At 36.7% G+C, this 20053-nt stretch overlaps 1 protein-coding gene across 1 annotated transcript in view; it reads left to right on the top strand.

The window, feature by feature from the left end:
• The window catches only part of ntm (neurotrimin), a 318851-nt gene that overhangs the window by 249150 nt on the left and 49648 nt on the right, over nucleotides 1–20053 (top strand). The window contains 2 exon segments of the mRNA XM_058788959.1: nucleotides 18891–19104; nucleotides 19106–19124. Of these exon segments, the coding sequence (XP_058644942.1) occupies nucleotides 18891–19104; nucleotides 19106–19124 (233 nt within the window).

Raw genomic sequence — 20053 nt, 5'->3', positions numbered from 1 at the left:
CTGGGAATCCGGTTCATTTCTAACAGTCAGGTTCTCAGAGACTGTGCCAAGTTAATGAAGGCTGAAACACATTCCCTCTTAATAGGAATTCCAAGCTTGAAGTGTCATAAAATAAATGAAGACTCCAGAACGATTTTTTCTCGAACCACTGTTTGAAAACATCTTCCAGAAACTGGCAGCAGTTTTTGTGAGTTCATTTTTAGTCCATTTCCTAACCTGAAAGGTCAGTCTAGCTCATTTAATAGTAGCTCACACCATTACTCGTTCACAACCTTGCTGTTTTCTGACTCAAACTGGTGCTGGTCCCTCAAGCGTCTCTCGTGGCTGTAAAACAAAATCCATAGAAAAATGGAAAGGGTACTGGTAATTTTCTGCCAATTAATTACTGGTAATTAATGCTCATTATCCATAAATTTTTCTGACATTTCTTGCAACACTAAAACAATACAGAATTCAAAATATAGGCAAAACATCTGTTAAAAATAAATAAGGAAAATTCCTTCATATTAACACAGTAGTATTTTTACAAACTTTTCTTAGAGTGCATATGTCCATAAACGTTAAGCATTAATATTCTTCAATACATAACTTTTCTTTTTTCTGGATTTTGAGAAGAAATCGACTTCAGATTCACTGCTTACTATCACTATTAGTTGAGCCTATAATATAATATACTGCAATCTATATGCTTTGACAAAGCAAATGTAGAAAATATACTTTCAAAAGTTTTATATAAGTGCTGTATAGTGTATAAAATACTATAAGTTTCCTATAGGGGGCAGCACAGGCTACCCACTGACACATCTTGCCCCACTCCCCATTGCCATAATTTTAGTTTTAGTTTTTACCAAACTATATGAATGATTTTGAATTCAAATTTTCTTACTACCAACTACCAACAGAGGGCATCGCTTCCTATGTTGTCCAATGTATCCTCTGATGTAAAACTTCACTGAGACATGTTCCTGTGATCATTATTCACACAAAGCTCATTTTGAAAACTCATTTGAAGTTTTGAATAGCATCTAGTGTCTTTTTGTGCATCTGTAACAAACTTAAGACTATACAGACATACCCTCACCAAAGAGCTAAATATAATGATCTGCGTATGAAAAAGAAGTTTCAAGTGGAGAAGTAAACAACAATGATATTCTGTCAGTGACGTACAGTGCAGACACACACGCTCCTCATAACCCTGCAGGCTGCACACTCTCCCTCGGTTTCAGCTCAACTAGAGCTCAGTTGTGGGAGGATTCAATCATTCAGCTCCCCAGAGAGCATGCTGGGAGCCCTCGGGGCTTTGACATGCGTTTAGACACGATCATGCTACTGCCCCTCATCTTAAGGGTCAGAAAACATATTGAATTTTGTAATTGATAGCTCACACATTTGTGTTTGGTACATTATGTGCACCAGGTCCACAATATGCATCTAGGAAAAGCAATATTGCCTGAATTCTCATCGACTCGATCTGAAGATATATACAAGACCTCTTGGCACAGTCTAGTTCTCCCAGTATCAGTTATTTTTTCCCGAAGAGCTTTTTTCTAAGCCCTCTAATCTAATTTTTACAATCCCGTTCCAGAGCTTAAAAATTCCTGGAAGTTGCAACACAATGTTCAGACTCAGGTCCTGCAGGTAGAGTGCAGTTTTATACGTGCGCATGGCTGGTGTCTTTTGAATCGTGCGTTTGCACTTCAACAGCCACTGGCAGAATCACAAAAAGAACCCGAATTCAAGCATGCCGTGGTGGAAAGGGCCACTTCCTGTTCTCCTGGTATTTAAGGTGTAGCGAGCCACAGAGAATGTACTTGTGTACTGTATATTCTCTGATAACCTCACATAACAGATGCTGTACGTGGGAGTATCGGCACTTCCTAGCTTCCATTCGCTTCACACCGCTATCTGGAGTTGCCCCACGGACTCCTGGCATTTGAATTGTAAACATCGACTTGCTTCCATATCTGTCATCTTCCGGTTTTTGAAAGTGTCTGTTTACCGCTGCCGTGGCTTTGCCTTGCCCTAGTCAAAATCAATGTTCATCAGAAGAGGCCAGAGGTCGAAGTGTGACTCGCGAATCCCACTTTATCGATCCACTGTGAATAATTTATACCGGTTATGGGGTTTGTAGTAACAGGTGATGGCTCGGTTCTTCACAAGGGTAAGACGGAGAGGGAGGGGGTGAAGGAGAGCCAGAGCCAGAGCCAGATGGAGGATGTGGGGGGGAAGAGAAGCATGAAAGTGAGAAATAAAAGGAGTAGGCAGTTTAACGCTGGTGTGGACAACACAACGAGAGCGGCGTTCAAGGCTCTGTTTCGGGGTTGTGCTGTTTCTATTGGGCCTCCTCCACCGTTTTAGACTGAACAGAAGGTGACTGGGCTGGAACAGACAGATACGCAAAATCATGATCTCACTATTGTTCTATGCACTTTAATTGGACCATATGGCAAACTGAAGCAGCTAACAGTACTTTGATAGAGACACCCTCCTTCTTTCCGTTAGCACATGCTGTTTTTTTCCGTGTTTTGGATTTTGAGTGGGGAAAAAAGGAAAATTATCAAATTAAAGGATTTAATAAATAAACCATGCATTTGACAAGAGATGAAAAAAAAAAACGATTTTCTCGCTGTGTTTTACTCTCAAGGGCTTTAATTGCGACTTGAAGACATTTTTTTCGTGCTAAATACTTTCTTCTATCTCAGTTTAATCTGAAGAGACAACTATAAGTAAGCCATTAGTTAGTTGATTTATTCAAAAAAAGTACAGTGTGCAAAAAAGTGACTGTGGCACAATCAAACATTTCTTTCTTTTTTGAGCTGAAAAATAACACTTAATAGCTTAGCATGCTAGTAAATAAGGGTTACCACAGTTGTCTGATTTGTCAAGCACAAACTCATCTTTGTTTAGCAGCTTGCTAACTTACAGGGCATTTATAAAAGTGTGTGAACTCTGACTCTGTGGCAATATCAATAATGTCTCTGTTTATTTTTATTTTATCTTATCTGTCTTTTTAAAAATTGTACAGTGTGTAAATACTGTGACTTTGTTGCACTATGTGAACATTTCCCTGTTTGTTTGAGCTGCCTGACACAGCAGCACTGGCTCAACCAATGGTGTGAGTTTGGGCGGGGCTGTTTGTTTGTCTGACCAATAGAAGATGATGGGAGTGAAACAATCAAAGGAAACCTGTTGTGAAACAAACATTATTTGTGAAATTTTGCTTTTCAGTTGTGATGTTGGTTATTTGACGGTTATTAGAAAACTAATTGGATGCTAACTATAACAATAGCTATAAAGATTTAATAATCATTCAAATTCAATGAAAATGGGGAAGTTTACACCAACTACAACAAATATGAACAATATCAGATGCCACTCGACTTGGTGCTTGGGCATTTAAAGTGGCAGTAGCGATTGATTATGAGCAAAATTAACAACACAAGTCAAAACTTACATAAAAACATTGAAAGTGGCACAGTACTGGTCTGCTTGGTTGGTTCATTATACCAAATATTAAAGATTTGAATATTACCATTAACCAGCAGTGTTATCTAGTGACCTGCATGAATCTAAGAGGCTTATGGTAAAATGAGACAGGAAATATTGGGGCTGATGTTTATCTTCTACGAGATTCATTTTCCATTAAATACTAATTATGATGGATCCAGTGCCGTACCCTCCTTACGTCCCAGACCCCTATCTATTAGGAAATAATCTCTCTCAGTGTTTGAATTGTACTTAAAAAGTTATGCCTGAAACTGCCATCAGAAGTTTAAAGCAGTGGTAAAATAGGAGTTCCGCTCTTCATATTTTAACAGGAACAGCAATTACTTTTGTGAATGAGGCTGCAATTTTTATATCCATTGCCTACACCCCCCACCACCCTTATAATCCTGCTTAAACTCTGCACAAGCAATTACGCCATAGCCCACTGGTTCCCCTTTAATGCCTCTTTCATCTGCCCGCACCCAGTTTTCCATCATTTTGCCTGATTAAAAGATGGAGGAGTGAAGCAAATTATGAATAGGTTGCTGAACCAATGAAGTTACCCTGAAAGAAGTAAAGTAGTGACATTTTAGGGTAAAAAGAGGTTGTTTAATTGTGTGTGTTTGCGCTTGGGTGATTACAGCTTGTGTGTGTGGGTGGGTTGTTTTTATTACTAGCACTTTAAACAAATATGCTACACTTTGGTGGCGGTGGCTTTTTTTTTTTAAATTTTATTCTTATGTTTTTTGTTGTGAGAACTATTAGATGTTGGATGAGCTACTAGCTAACATAAAATTAACCTAGGTTAAGTACACAATGTCTGTATCCTCATGTCAAAATGGTAGTTTTGTCTGTCACCCCCTGTATGCAACATTTAAAATCATGCAACGTTTAATTTTGACTTAATCTTAATCTTAATTGATTTTATGTTCAGTTTATTGTCATTTAACAAAGCTTGTTTGTTTAAAAGCTTTAATTGGATTTACATCCGTACATATATTTATGATTTACATTTAGATATTCAGTTTTGTATCTATCTATTCAGACTTCTATCTATATTTTCCAATTTATGTTTAGGATATTCAGAATTATAATATATATTCAAATTTACTTCTATATATTTACAATTTACATTTATATATTAAGATTTGTATCTATATGTTCAGATTTTATATAATTACTTCCTGTTTCCTGTACTATAATTTATATATTTATCTAATGCATGTGTGTGCATATATATGTTTGTGTGTGTGTGTGTGTGTGTGTGTATACATACATACACATTTATATAGATATATTATCTGCTAGAAAACAAAATCACATAAAAAACTTCAAATGCAAACATTTTAGGGAAAAAAAAAAAGTAAAAAGGCTCATATTGTGTAGTTTGATCTCCTGAGGTCAACATTTGTAGGAATGTTTATGTTGTCCTGGGTCTTTGTTATTGTCCTGTTAAGTGCCTTGACCACTTGTTGACCTCCGTTAGGACATCCCTCGGTGCAGGGCTGTGTTACAGGAGGTCGTGCTCTCGACATTAGCTTGAATAGAGCAGCACATGAATCACACAGATCACTCTTTATACTCAGATGATTACATAATGGCTGTGGCACGTTTGATTTCGCTCTCCTGTGCATGTATGACCTTTAAATGAATTTCGCTGCACTGGGTTGAATATAACCATCACTTATTTCAGACAGGCGAGGGAGCCAATGACGAGGGGGTCATATATCATAACTGTCTGAGCCGGCATGAGAGCAGAGAAAGTAATTGTGCTAAAGTGATGTTTTGTCTGCAGTTTTGAAAGACAGCATCACATTAGCGGTCTTTAGTAGCAAAACTTTTCCTCCTAAAACACTCTTCAAATTACTATCAAACCTTTACTGTTTGTGGAACTATATTACAAAGCAGTGAACTGGAATGAAGCAACTGGCCATCACAAATAACAGATGCCTTCAGAGGCCTATATACCTCATGCCAGTTTTTGGCAATAAAAATGTAACATTTTAAAACAATGAAACTCTAAACTATCAAATTTTATGTAATTTTTATATAAAGATTATATAACGTTATTAAATACTATATAAGCATAAAAAAATTTTGCAACCCAAAACTGCAGGAAATAGAAATTATTGTTTTATCATTTGTATTTACACCCACAATCACTCTCTCTCTCTCTCACACACACACACATATATATATATATATATATATATACACATGGAAGAAAAAAAAACATAATTGCTAATGAAAGTGAAGCAGAATAATTTTTATTTTATTTTATTTATTTATTTATTTTATTTTTTCTTCTGATTCCATTAATGCTTCTGGAACTACATTGTGTTTTCCTCTTGTTAGTGTTCATGTACTATAATGATAATTCACTAGTAACTTAAAGATCTGAGAAGCACAGCTCATTGGAATATGCTAATCAAGTTCTAGTCATCTTCACTAGCAGTGTATAAGTCACTACCTGTTTAAATAAACATTCTTAAACACTGCTCATCATCCCAGTGTGACTTGGTTGGTTTGGATTTGAATTCCAAGGGCTTCCTCCGAGCACTTCTTCTCTGATTAAAACATCTGGCCGCTGTGTAGTTCTACCTGCACATCTGTTGAGAGCGAGAGCTCTGCACGAATCTTCTTCATCACAGAGGTAGCTGACAATCACTCTGACAGGAAGAGAGAGAGATGGAGGGGATGATTTATTAAAGCTGGAGAAATAGCCTGCAGACCACGTCCAGACCGTCCGTATCATTCAAGACCATGTTTCCACCCTCGCAAAGAGCTGTCCGTTTCAGTGATACCACTGCGCCGCAGAACATTCCTTCAGAAAAAAAAAAGACAGCGTTAACAGTGAGATTACCCGCCTCCTCCTGCCGCCAAAAAGTCAGCAAGCATTTCCTTTTCTTCCAGCTCAGCATTATGCTTTTTTTTCTTCTTTCCTGTCTTGACTTACCTGATATAAGGTGATCCCAGATACATAAGATCGAGGTCTGGCTGTGTTGTGTAGCGGTAAATCACCGAGGACCCCAGCTGACGATAATTAAGGTTATTAGACATAAATACGTATGTGAGCCGCAGGGACTCGTTCTGGAGTGATGGCAGGTGTCGATGCTACTGCGAGTGTGGCGTTTAAAAATATTTCCTCTTAAAATATCTCCCTTCTGACATTTGTCTTTGTGCTCTCTGGAGTCGAAGCCCATGGAGACGGCAAAGACAGACCAGACACATTTGTGCAGTCATGCAGCTCATTTTCCAACTCTGTATTCTCTACGGTGTGCATTAAATGGGGAATGCTGCACAACAAAGTTTCGTCCTTTAATATGAGCCAAAATCACCTTTTAAATGGCATAATGCTTAGTGTACACATTAAGAAATGAGACGTTTAGTTGCATTACCGTTTTAAAGTTGTAAAAAATATATTATGGCTAATTTGAACGAATGCGATATGGAGGATTGTTACTGTCATGTCACTGCTGTTAGAAAGCTGTCACTGCTTAATATAAAAAGCAAGCAGAACAGGAAGATTCCCGCTCTGTCTAATTTAAAACTAAACCCTGCCTAGTAGGGTTATGAAATAAGCAGCAGTTCTTATTCTGAACTGGTTCCATTAAAATAATAATAATAATAATAATTGGAACCCAGTGATTTTTATGACATTTGGTTCCGCAAAAAATTAAAAAACGTCTGCATTCTTGTTGTGGTTATGCAGAATAAATTAGAGAATAACTGCACACTCACTTAAGCACATTCAGAATGGCATAAAATATGGGATGTGTGCCTCAGAGCCATATTAAACTTTGGCCTTGTCATCATGATTTTATTTTATAAATACTAAAGTACATTTTATAATTTTTATTTTTATTAATTAATTAATTAATTAATTTTTATTTTTAGTGCATGACAAATAACTAGCAACTTTTGCTTTAATGATGAAACCTTAATTGCAAAATTTATTTTAGAATTTCTTGGAGTGGTCGCTTAATGCAAATTAAATTTATATATCACATATATTTGCATATTACATATACACATTTTCATATATATAATAAATTATAATGATATATGAAAGTTCATCAAAATATTTGTATTACATATTGTGTGTGTATATTAAATATAATTTATATATAATACATTTTTATAGATTTATTATAGAGATTTCAATGCGTACAATAAATTATTTTGGTTTGTTAATTCCCTGCTTCAAATGGTTGTATAGTAATCAGCGTGTTAAAATATGTCTTCTAATGAAGTGTCAAATGGAAATTAGTAAAATGTGGGGGGTTTCTGATATGAGCTTCATGGAGAAATCCATTTCAGAGCTAATAAGGAGTAACTAGTGTAGGTGGTTATGTAATATTCCTGCATAACATCAAATTCATACTGAACTCTGCGTTTCTCCCCCTCATTCCTCGTCCGTCTTTCCGCAGGAATCAATGGCTGTTTATGAAGTGTTTGTTTTTCTTCTCGGTAAAGAACAATGTGAATGATGATTCATAAGGCTGACCTTTACTCCATCAGCCTTGATCTAGACTCAACACAAACCCTAATTGTAATTTCTAAAAATGAGATGAATGTCATGATTTGTGGAGAGTATGTACACTTTTCTCAGTACACTGAACCTTGAGAATGAATTGGTATATCATAAACAACATACAAGGCGAATAACCACATAGGTCTAGCTTAGGTCAAACTAAATAGGAGAGTTTTGATGAAAGTGGCTGGAGTGTTTATTCAAGATTCAAGGACTTTATTGCCATATGTACAAGTACAATGAAATTCTTATTTTGTTTACTCCTCTCAAGAATGACTGGGTAGAAGGGGAACAAACATAACTTATACGGACAATACAAAATACGTAAAAAATCTGTGTATGAAACTCCAGTGGATAATTACTGAACCCTTTCCATATGGGATTTTGAGAGTGAAAAGAAGAATATTTATAAATCTTTATAAATGTTTACAATATCTGTTAATAAAGGTTCAAATTAGGCTTGAGTTATTGAACAGCTAACACCTTCCGCCTTTGCAGGTTACAGTATGTGATTTCTGCTCCATTCTTTCTATGCTGTAAACAGAAAAAAAAGGAAAAAGCCAACTAGTTGTTCAGGGTGCTTTTATTCCATGGCCTTACACCCTTTTAGTAGAGATAGTTAACCTCTCTCAGAGTGACTCAGATAATCCTCCTACCAATGGTTTTGGTCACAGACCTCCCCGTGCAGCCAATTAAACCATGTCACAAAATGTGCGGGAAGGCGGTATGGTAAATGAAGATCGATGAAGAGGAAGCTCTGGCCGTTATTTATAGGCCTTACGTGGCGGTTAGGCCTGACCTGCAGTTTACCCAATGACCTGTTGTTCCTGACCAGTGGCAGAACTGTGGAGAATTACACTGTTTTAGGTTTGAGTGCTCTACATTACAGTGTATGTAGGGTGGGCTTCCTTTGGCGTGGGATTGTAACATATAGTGTGTTATAGTGTGCCTGATTTGAAACACAAAATAGGTTAGTGTGGCTTTTCTTTGGAATATATACATAGTATATATCAACTCAGAAGTTCAGGGTTACTAAGAATTTAGTTTTGTAAAGAAATTAATACTTTCATTGAGCAAGGAAGCATTAAATTGACCAAAAGTGGCAGTAAATTCATTTGATAACATGACACAAGATTTGTATTTCAAATTGTATTTTGAACTTTCTAATAATTATAGAATTCAGAAATCAGAAATAAGTTACATTTTAAAATATATTAAAGTAGAAAACAGTTGTTTTAATTTGTAATGTTTCATAGTATTACTGTTTTTACTATATTTTGGTCAAATAAATGCAGCCTTGATCAGCATAATAGATTAGACTTCTTTCAAAAACTTAATCTTATAGACCCCACACTAGAGATCTGTGTGGGACTGTTTTTTTTAGTCCCACTCCCACCCGCTCCTGCGAGGTTATATTCCACACCCACCCGCTCCCGCAATATATTCACTCTTTGTTCACCCGCTGTCCGCTTAGAATAATTTTCTTCCCAACCCGACCGTTCCCGCTAAATTTAGATCTCGTTTCCAGAATCTCACATTTAAATTTTCGCTACTAAAAGAAAGAGAGATAGGCTAACAAACAAAAGTGTAGGCTGCACAAAATTGTGTTATTTAATTCGTCTTGTCAAGAGTCTTGAATTTATTGACAGCAAAATGTCAATCTTAAGCAAAAAAAAATCTTTGCAAAATTCGTTTAACATCTTGCTGCCAACACAGCAGAAAACAAGTGTCACAGAGAAAATAAAAATGTTGTACGAAACATTATTTTTATTCGTCTTGTCAGGATACAATTTGTTTAACATCGTTTAACATTTACAACACAAAAGTGTCGCAGAGAAAAAAATGTAGGTTGTACAAAAAATAGCCTATTAGCTATTTTATTTGTCTTGTCAAATACTAAATTCGTTTTACATTTTGCTGTTAACACAGTAGGAAAAGTGTCGCAGAGAAAAATAAATACAACATAAAATACAACATCTGTCATTTAAAATGATAGGCTAATAGGAAAATATAAAGAAAACGATTTTATCACGGACAGCGCATCCACACTTTGCTCCATCCTTATTCTGCTCTGTCACTCATCGACAACCTGCCTGTTCTGTCTGAGGGCCATAAATTCACCACCGGTACATCCTGCTCTGAGGATCGTTATGCACATGTTGCGCGCACAGACCCCGCAACTAAAACGCGTGACGCAGAAAGCACTGGTTCATGCATGTAGGGCATGCAAAACAGTCCTGAGTGCAGGCTGTACCGGTGGTCAATGAGAATAAAGCACAGATATGTTGTTCTGAAAGGACGTCGGGAACAGGATATTGTTAGACCGCCTGCTCCCGTTCAAATTACACCAGAGTTACCGACCGCTACCGTGTTTTATTCGGGAATTGAATCCCTCATCGCAATAAATCTGGTCGGGTCCCGTGGCTCCTGCGGGAGAGTCGTGGGAATGCAGACCTCTTCCCCACACTTCTGCAGGTTATTTTGATACACCAGTAGGTGGCGACAAGTAACTGTCATTATGAGTCACTGAATCATTAATACAATTGATTTGTTCAAAATACTGATTCAATCAGGAACAAAACAAGAGACTCTTTATGAGATAGTCATTCAATTATTTATTCTATTGATTTGTTCAAAACACTGATTAGTTTTGTAATGTTTCTTTCTATTTTAGTGATTCACGGAACCATTTAATCAACTGATTAGTTCAAAAACTAATGTTGTTTGTTTTTTGTTTTTTTTTGTGTTTTTTTTTGCAGATACTGCAAAGTGTATATACAATTTTTACCTTAACTGTATATATATATATACTTTATTCTTAATACTGTGTTTTTACCTGGATGATCCATAGCTGTTTTTTTTTGTTTGTTTTTGTTTTGTTTTTTTGTAGAAGAAAAAATAAGTTCAATTTACTCTGATCTTCAAATTCAAAAAGTTTTCACCTCCAGGCTCTCAATGCATCTTTTTTTTTGTTTTTTGTTTTCTTCTGGAGCGTTGGGGAGCATTGAAACCCTTTGTAATAGTTGCGTATGAGTACCTCAGTTGTCCTCAGAGTGAAAATTTGTAACTCAAAATCATATAGTCATTGTTGGAAAGAGTTAAAAAATGCAAAAGATGCTGGAAAACCAAATAATTTGTGGGACCTGAAGAATTTTTCTGAAGAACAGCAGGCAGTTTAACTTTTCAGGACAAACAAGGAAATCATGAACAACTATAAAAAACAAAAAAAAACAGCTGTGGATCATCCAGGTAACAACAAAGTATTAAGAATCAATACATGTATATGTAAGTATATAAAGGAGCAGTGGAAATGCCACAAAATATGTCATGTGAACGAAGTTAACTTTGATATAGATGTTCATTGTAAAAACACATGCACACAAATAATGAAAATGAAAGTAAGAGGTACATTACCTGAAACCCTTAAAAAAGAAGTCTCTGTAAGGCATGAAATGAGCTGAATGTTAATTGTCAGCTATTCTCTAATGACTAGCCTGGTTCACCAGAGCGAGGCTGGTACTGAGAGGGAGAGCATGTGAATCCAGCGCTCCGTCACCCTCTCAAGCCCAGACTCAATGACTTTGAAATTCTAATGGGTATTATTTGCAAAGGGCACCTTCATTTGTGTGACACCACTCCAAAAGACAAGGTGATTTTCAGCTAAGCTGTAATCCTCCTGCGCCGTGCACCACAGAGGTTCACTGACTTCAGATCAGTGTGAACACACAGCGGACCAGTCACACTTCGTTTTTACCAAAGCAAATCCAAACGATTATTTAATTGTTCATTAATTGCGCGGTTGTAGTATCACTTGTTTCTAATTTTGGTTGCGCCGTGGATTGTAACAAGGTGACTGTCATGCTTTTTGAAGATGCAATTAGAGCACAATTGCTAGTTTGTGTGGTATGAACATGTGTTGCTGGAGGACTGGAGCCGTCTTATTCTTGTGCCGCATGCTCATGCTTTTAAGTTTAGATCTCTTGGTTAAATTGCAACACACTTTTCCTCAATTAGTGTTAATCACAGAAACATATGTGGAAAGGTTTTTATATTTATCCGGGACAGGCCATATATAAATATAATTAAATATTAATGATATGCTAATCAATAATATCCAAGAATCAATGTGAGCAGAGTCAACCAGTTGTTTACCATGCATTTTGACCAATATGTTACTAATTCAACCTCATCTGCAACTATTTACGGATGTCTGGGTGAACGTGAGTAACGACGGGGCCAGAAGGATGCCTCGGGTGGTTTGGCCTTGTGTTAGACAGACCAGCAGAGAGGTAATTTGCTCCGCTCAGCTTGGTTCAGCCTGACTGCCATCACTGCAATCTGAGTATCATGAGTGCACGATCTTATGGAGAGACGCAGAAAATCATATCAAATAGTGTAGCCTCTCATATTGCTTTCATCACATTGTGAGTGAGAATGACAGACAGAGAAGGACAAAAGCCCAGACAACAAGATAGACATTGTGTGTGTGTGTGTTTGCACGGCAAATGGTCACAGCAAGAAGAAACAGTAGTGAGTCCTGACAATGTCAATTGTTTTTTTTTGCCCATTCCTGAGAGATAGGAGAGGGCTCCTGTTCCCTTAACAGTTGTTCCAATACCTATTTCAAAGCCCAGAGAGAGCAGAAGTACACAGATAGCGCGCATCTTCCTGAGCGGATTTTAAAACTGGGACTCGTACCTGGATGAATACTTTACACAGAACACTTCTATTGTATGTGACACATATTACCAGTTTATTATTTTAACTGGAACAAAATGCTGGCTCATAATCCAACTTAGTTCCAGACAGTTGAAAGGTTAACGGCAAACTTTAAAGCAGAGAAAGAATATTATATATATATTTCTATATATATTGGATTAAAAAAATCTCCATATATATATACATATATGTGTGTGTGTGTGTGTGTGTGTTATTTTTTCATTGCAATGTATTATCATTCATTATACTGCAAATGTGTGGTAAGTATATCAATTGCAGAGCCTGATCTCATGACGAAAACATACCTGTGGGAACTTTTTTTGCAAGACGCGGAATACGTAGTGCCATGTACATTTTGTGACATATTCAGTGTGAAATGACCGCTGAGCGGCGCTAAAAGAATGTTTGGGTTTTTTTCACCAGAACAGATGAACGTACATATGGTACGTTTTATGTAATGTTGGTTTTGTACATGTCACCGCAGTTCTGATTGAAAGTGAGTGCCGCTTTAACTGTAATGCTCTGTGACATTTTAAAATAACGTACCATCTGCACTACACCTAAACCTACCCGATAGTATGAACAAAAGCTAATGTGATGTAAAAACGCAATCGCAAGCATGCCGTTTTAGCTTGTTTTTCGATCTCTCATTATTCAGCTCTTTCATCATGAGCCATGCTTTTGACGGAATTCGTACACAAGGATTCCTAAGTCCAGTTCTGTGCCAGCTGAGCTACCAAGCAAGCTTGTTAAGTCCGAAAAGCGAAACATATGGAGGTGTAATCATAATTGTGTACTAAAATGATCAAAAGTGCTCACTGTTTTACCCCCTCAAGTGTTCATTTCTGTTGGAAACTGCAGTGATATGTACTCAATTGGTACATATTTCGCTTTTTACGAAAAAGTTCACACAGGTAAGTTTTCATGGTATGTTTTCGTCATGAGATTAGATTGTAATTGTATGGTAAATTTATATATAATTTCATATATACTGTTTATAACAAAATTGATTCTATATTTCAATGACAGATATTTTTTTAGAATTTTATGTTTTTCCTTACATTCTCAGAAAAATAAAGTACAAAAGCTGTCAGTGGGGCAATACCCTCTCAGTTTACCCCTAAATAGTGCATGTTGGTGCCTTAAAGGTACATACATACTGTGTACATACTTACATAAAGTGTACATATTTATACCTAAATTGGTACCGCCTCATTGACAGTTTTTGTACCTTTTTTTCTGCGAGTGTAGAGACCATTTAATGATTGCCAGGTTTCTTACATGCCTTTTTACCATGCTTAGATGCCATTTTAAGACTTGTAAACTAATTTGTGAAATGAATAACAATGCGTCATTACGGGTTTTGTGGTTTGCCTTCAGTTTGAATATAATTACCACTGCCTCATACTTCAGTAGCAAGTTTTATACATTGATTTTATATATTACAAAATAATCTGCAATGAATGTTCCATACAAATTATTCAAAAGATCATTATATGTCTATGCAAACTTGAAATTGTAATATTGTTACACAGAACATGAATCAGCTTGATTTCCAAAAGGAAAATTCAACCTTTTTTATTAATATAAACCCTTTCAAACTCTATCATTTAAGCACTGAAGTGAACTGAAATCTCTTATATTTTGCTAAACTTTTAATTAAAGTGACTTTATTTTAGTCAGTGGATGAAATACATACTTTTGATGAAAGCATTTATCAAGTGGGAAAGCAAGAGTTTTCTAGGTGGCCTGTAAAGTTCTTTCACCTCACGATCCAGCCAAGAGATCTCCATAGTAACGCAAACCCTCACCATTTGATGTTGAGTTTTGTGGTTAAAAGGAGCGAACTAATGCCTTATAGTACAAATCAGCCCATGAACCCAAGCGCTGTTTCAGCTATGAGTTCAACCTAGCAAAGTACTCACGCTTGTTCCTCCAAACCTTGAAAATTTCTTCACCATTATATTTCAGAGCTGTGAAGTTGTTAATTTCAGTGCATTTAAAATCTCCTAATGAAATAATTGATTAGCACTTTTTGCACTTGAAGACTTCAAAATGAATGAAAATAACTCAATCACCCTCAATATGCACTTAGGGAACTGAAGGAGGAATGAGTCAGCACTTACAATCAGAAACTGAAGCGAGAGAGAAACCCTCGGGAGCGAAATTTGTACACCGTACATCCAGCGTTGTACTTTGAAACATAAAAACAATCAAGTTGTTCCATCTGTCTGTGTTGACAGTGTATGCAACACCCTGCCTCACCTACAACGACTTGCGTAACGGTGTGTGTGTTTGGGACAAAAATCAATACATCCTTACCGTCCAGGTAGCAGCAATGTTCTGTCTTGGCTGTACACTAACTCCCTGACAGTAATGTTATTTGGAGGTAATCCAGTGTTATATATTATAGTTTTTTTTTTTCCTCTATAGACCTTCGATGCCAAATCAATCCCTCTCTCCAAAGTAAATTAATAATGAATGCCCTCTCTTGTTCATGTCATGAGGTAGCCAGAGGGGGCTGCGGAAAGATTTATTTTCAAAACCGCACTTGGTCTGATACCCGATATATTTTTGTCCTCCACAAGTACAGTGGGATATGCTTGATGCACTGCAAGCTGAAATAGAATTGGATCCGTGACTCCAATGCAACGTGAATGAACAACCAAAGTAATTCTAAACAAACGAAAAAAAACCCAGGGACAAGATGATGACACTGCAGTAAAAATTAAAACCTCATGATCTGTACTACAATGAGAATAGTTGAACATCCCATAATGATGATGCAAAAAAAAAAAACATTGTGTTTTTTTCACAAAGCACATGCATTTCGGTGTCAGGACAAAAATGGATGAGGGCCGTGCTTGTTTATTCCACATGCTTAATTTTCACCGCCCTTGGATGCTTTTCATTGCACTGAAAGGGTAGACACTTTATTTGGATTAAATTGGTTTGCTGTCTGCTCTTCTCTGATAAGGGAATATAAGGCGGAGTTATTTATTAATTTATGTATTTGTTGCATTGTGCTGATTCAGTGTGGTGCTATGAACATGCAGCTCAGACATGCTCTAGTGGCCGGAGATGCGGCGCTACAGGTTTCCAGAAGGTTCTAACTGCTCAAGGTTAAGACTGATTGAATTGGATTCAGCCTCAGTGTCTTACCAAGAGGCTGTTATTATAATGCACAGCATTTTATGGTCATGCTGTAAATAATAATTTAATGCCATAGCTGAACCAACAACGTGCAGTCATCACGGTGCACATCAACTTAAAGGGACAGATCACCCAAAAATTAAAGGAGTAATTCACTCAAAAATTTACTAAACCTTGGGCCTTCCAAGATGTAGATGAGTTTGTTTCTTCATCAGAACAGATTTGGAGAAATGTAGGATCCTCTGCAGTGAATGGGTGCCATCAGAATGAGAGTCCAAACACCTGATAAAAACATCACAATAATCCATAAGTAATCTACTCAACTCCAGTTAATCAATTAACATCTTGTGAAGTGAACAGCTATTTGCCTGTAGGAAACCAATCCATCATTAAGGTGTTTTAACTTTAAACAGTTGCTTTTGGCCAAAGTCCATAATCCATAATAACACTTTCTCCAGTTTAAAAGTCCATCCCCCATTGTCCTCTGACATCAAAATCCACCAACATGTTTGTTTAAAATTGTTTTAGACTGTTTTTGCTTGTGAACAGTGCTTGATTCTTGCAGATTTCTCTCCTGATTCAGATGAGACGATTTTTTTCATTGGATGAAGCAATAATATGGATGAGGACCTGTAGTTTGGTCTGATGCAACACTTTGAAGTGAACAAAGAAAGTCATGCCGGTTTGAGTGTGAGTAAATATTAAAGACAAATTTTTCATCTCTGGGTGAACAGTTCCTTCAAATACACAGTCTTGCACATGTGCAGTCATCTATGTATACAGTACATGCAAAAGCACACCAGCCGTGTGCAGAAAAAGGCTATTTGAACAGCAATGCTCTTGTTTCCTGTTTTATTTACCATTTCATCCATGTCTACATGACGAATGTGCGAGAGCTTTGCTCTTTGATCCCATAAACTGTGTTTCATCAGGGGTTTCGTTCAATTACAGGTGCAACAGCTTCTTTTGCTTTGCATTTTTTTTCTATTATTCCAGCCAACTTTGAATGCCCTTGAGTGTGCTTTGTTACCCTGTTTCACAACCTTGTGCTTTATACACCAGCTAATGCGTCTCTTTCTGCTATTATGGTTGGCTCTGCCTTGCTTTTATTATATTCACCTAGGGATACGTTTATTGAAGAAGGGCTTTTTAATTTTTTGATACAATGGATCCCCAAATATGGTTATTCTTAAAAAATAAAGGCAGCTCAGTATGTTCCATTATATAGACCAAGACCAATTTATGTGGTTAAAAAAAGAAAAAAATCTAGGGAATATATTCAAACTTCGTCTGAAATGGATACATTTATATGTTTTTATAAAATTTAATTTTTTATTATAAATGAGCAATGTTACACTCATAGCTGTGTGATGTCACTCATATATATTAGTGCTGTCACTCGATAAAAAACAAACAAATTAATCACACATTCTTTTCTGAAATTAATCATGATTAATCCCACCTAACATTAAAGTTTTAAAATATACTTTTATATTGCAATAATTTCACATTCAGTCTTCCAAAGTAATGTACAAACAGCATCTTTTTTTATGACTTCTTTTGTGCTTGTAAACACGTTCAGTATCTAAATAAACACAATTCTTGTCAAGAAAAAAGAGACCTAAGCAGAAGTTGTGAGTGGGGTGGCCAACCCTAGCTCCGCCCCTGCGTTAATTGCGTTAAATATTTTTAATGCGTTAAACTGAAAAAATGAATTAACACGTTAAAATGCGTTAACACGCTAATTTTGACAGCACTAAGATAGATAGATAGATAGATAGATCACACATTATCTGTATAAAATACTCTTTTTATCTGTAGAATAAATTTTATATAAAAAAAAAATTGTGATTATCTTGCATTCTGTATTATTTTTTTTTAGTGCCATAGAAATCACACATTACTGCTTTATAGCGAAGTGCAAGGAGAAGATAAATCGGAGAGAGGCGACTTTAATATTTCTGTGTAGGATGCCCTGCAGTGTATTATGAACCTGTCCACTGGGAAAAGTCTTGATCTTTCCACTGATCTCCAGCGTTCTCATTTAGTCTATTATAAGATGAGGTGGAGGCCAGTGCCGCAGTTTCCACTCTCATGAAAACGAACGCCTTTGCTTGTACCCGGTACTTCTGTCCGCCTGCCGAGTGTGAAAAAAAGACACAAAGAAGCACATTTACCTCATCTGTCCCTGGTGCTTTGGATGTTGCCCTCCAGAAGCTAAAGTAGTTCAGCGCTGCGCCTCTCACAGAATCGACTAAAAAGAGCTCGTAAGCATTATGACCATAATGGACTTTAATGAGCATCGAACGCCTATTATTCGAATGTGCACCAAAGATTTTTGGGCTGTGATGCTATCAGAGATAAAACAAAGATTGCATGAAAATTGTCCGTGCGTTTTATTGAATGGTTAATCAGGCAAGTAATCAATTAAGCGCATGATTGCTTTTGATTTTAATAGCCCTACAGTATATGAAGAGGGCTTATTTTGGCCTCTGCTGCTAACTATTAGGCATAGCTGTAATTAGACACAGCATGTCCTCATTTAAGGAAGGTCTGTAAGTAATTAGCATCTAATTCCATTGTATCCGTAATAGGGAGAGATGGCATTGTCTTTAAGTCGAAATCACTAAAAGGCTGTTTCCCTCTAGCCAGTTTAGCTTTAAATATTATCTGGGGGTCACTGAATTTAATAAACCCAATCTTCAGGAGGGTTTGGGGGTTTGATCGATGTCTTACCGTCTTGTTCTTCCTTGCTTAATATCTAGGGAATACATTCACGCTCGCTTCCGAAACAGATGCAGTCTTCCGGCGTACAGTACCAGGGGGACTATTTGAATGAATGTTAATGAATATTTGAATTTATCTTAATTGATGGATCCTGGTGCTTTGGTCACAAAGGGATACGCCGGTAATAATTCATAGGGGAGCGTTTGCTCATAGCGCACATGCTAATGCTAAAGGTTGAGTATCCTCTTTTGTTCTCTCTCTTCTCTTGTAGTTGCTTACAAGGGGACTTTGTGACACACACAGCGTGGCTCAACAGATCAAGTATACTGTACGCCGGAGAGGATAAGTGGTCCGTGGACCCCCGGGTGAGTTTGGTTACTCTGAACCAGGATGAGTTCACCATCAAAATTGAGGATGTGGACTTGACGGATGAGGGCCAATACATCTGCGCTGTGCAGACTAGCAGCAGACCCCGAACCACATCCTGTGCACATCATCGTTCAAGGTGAGTTTGGAGTTTTCTGATGTGTCATGGTGTAGAGCGCTAAGGGCACTGTTGATTTATTTTTTAGAGTACTTCATTCAGAAATGGATAAAATTTATAAAAAATATTGCAGAATATCCAGAGTGCTGTTTTCTGTAATGGGGATTGGAGCTGTGAAGCTCTAAAATGACAAACAGGAGCATAAAAGTGACACATATGTGACCCTGGACCACAAAACCAGTCATAATATTATATACAAAGTATATTTGTAGCAATAGCCAAAAATACATTGTATGGGTCAAAATTATCGATTTTTCTTTTATGATAAAAATCATTAGGATATTAAGTAAAGATCATGTTCCATGAAGATATTTTGTAAATTTCCTACCGTAAATTTTTGCGGTCCATGGTCACATATGAGTTCTGTGTTGTATTTCTAGTCTTCTGAAGTCAGAAAAACCATTGTCTGTAATCGTCAAACTTGATGCAATACTTCCTGATTATGAACTGAAAAGTTTACATAGTAGAGAGATTTTGAGCGAATAACGATTTAAATTTTGGCCTTTATTTCACGTAAGCTATTGTATGACTTAAATTAAAATGCAATATCATGCCTAAGTTGTGGCGACCACTTTTATAGTGCTTTTTTTTTTTGTCAAAAAAAAAAGCACTATAAAAAGCCTCGTTTCCCATTATAAGAAGCAAAAATGTGGTCATATTAGTGAATTTCTCCAAGCAAAAAGATCATTGTCAGCAGTGTTGGGGGTAACACATTACAAGTAACGCGAGTTACGTAACCAGATTACTTTTTCAAGTAACTAGTAAAGTAGCGCATTACTTTTTAATTTACAAGAAAATATCTGAGTTACTTTTTCAGATAAGTAATGCCAGTTACTTTTTTCCCATTTATTGATTGAAAGTATTTAATCCCATTTTATTAACCAGCGTCT

This window comes from Onychostoma macrolepis, chromosome 10, assembly GCF_012432095.1.
Source record: "Onychostoma macrolepis isolate SWU-2019 chromosome 10, ASM1243209v1, whole genome shotgun sequence".
In the NCBI taxonomy this organism is placed as follows: Eukaryota; Metazoa; Chordata; class Actinopteri; order Cypriniformes; family Cyprinidae; genus Onychostoma; species Onychostoma macrolepis.
The sequence above is the reverse complement of the archived record's forward strand: the minus strand, read 5'-3'. Positions and strand labels throughout refer to the sequence as shown.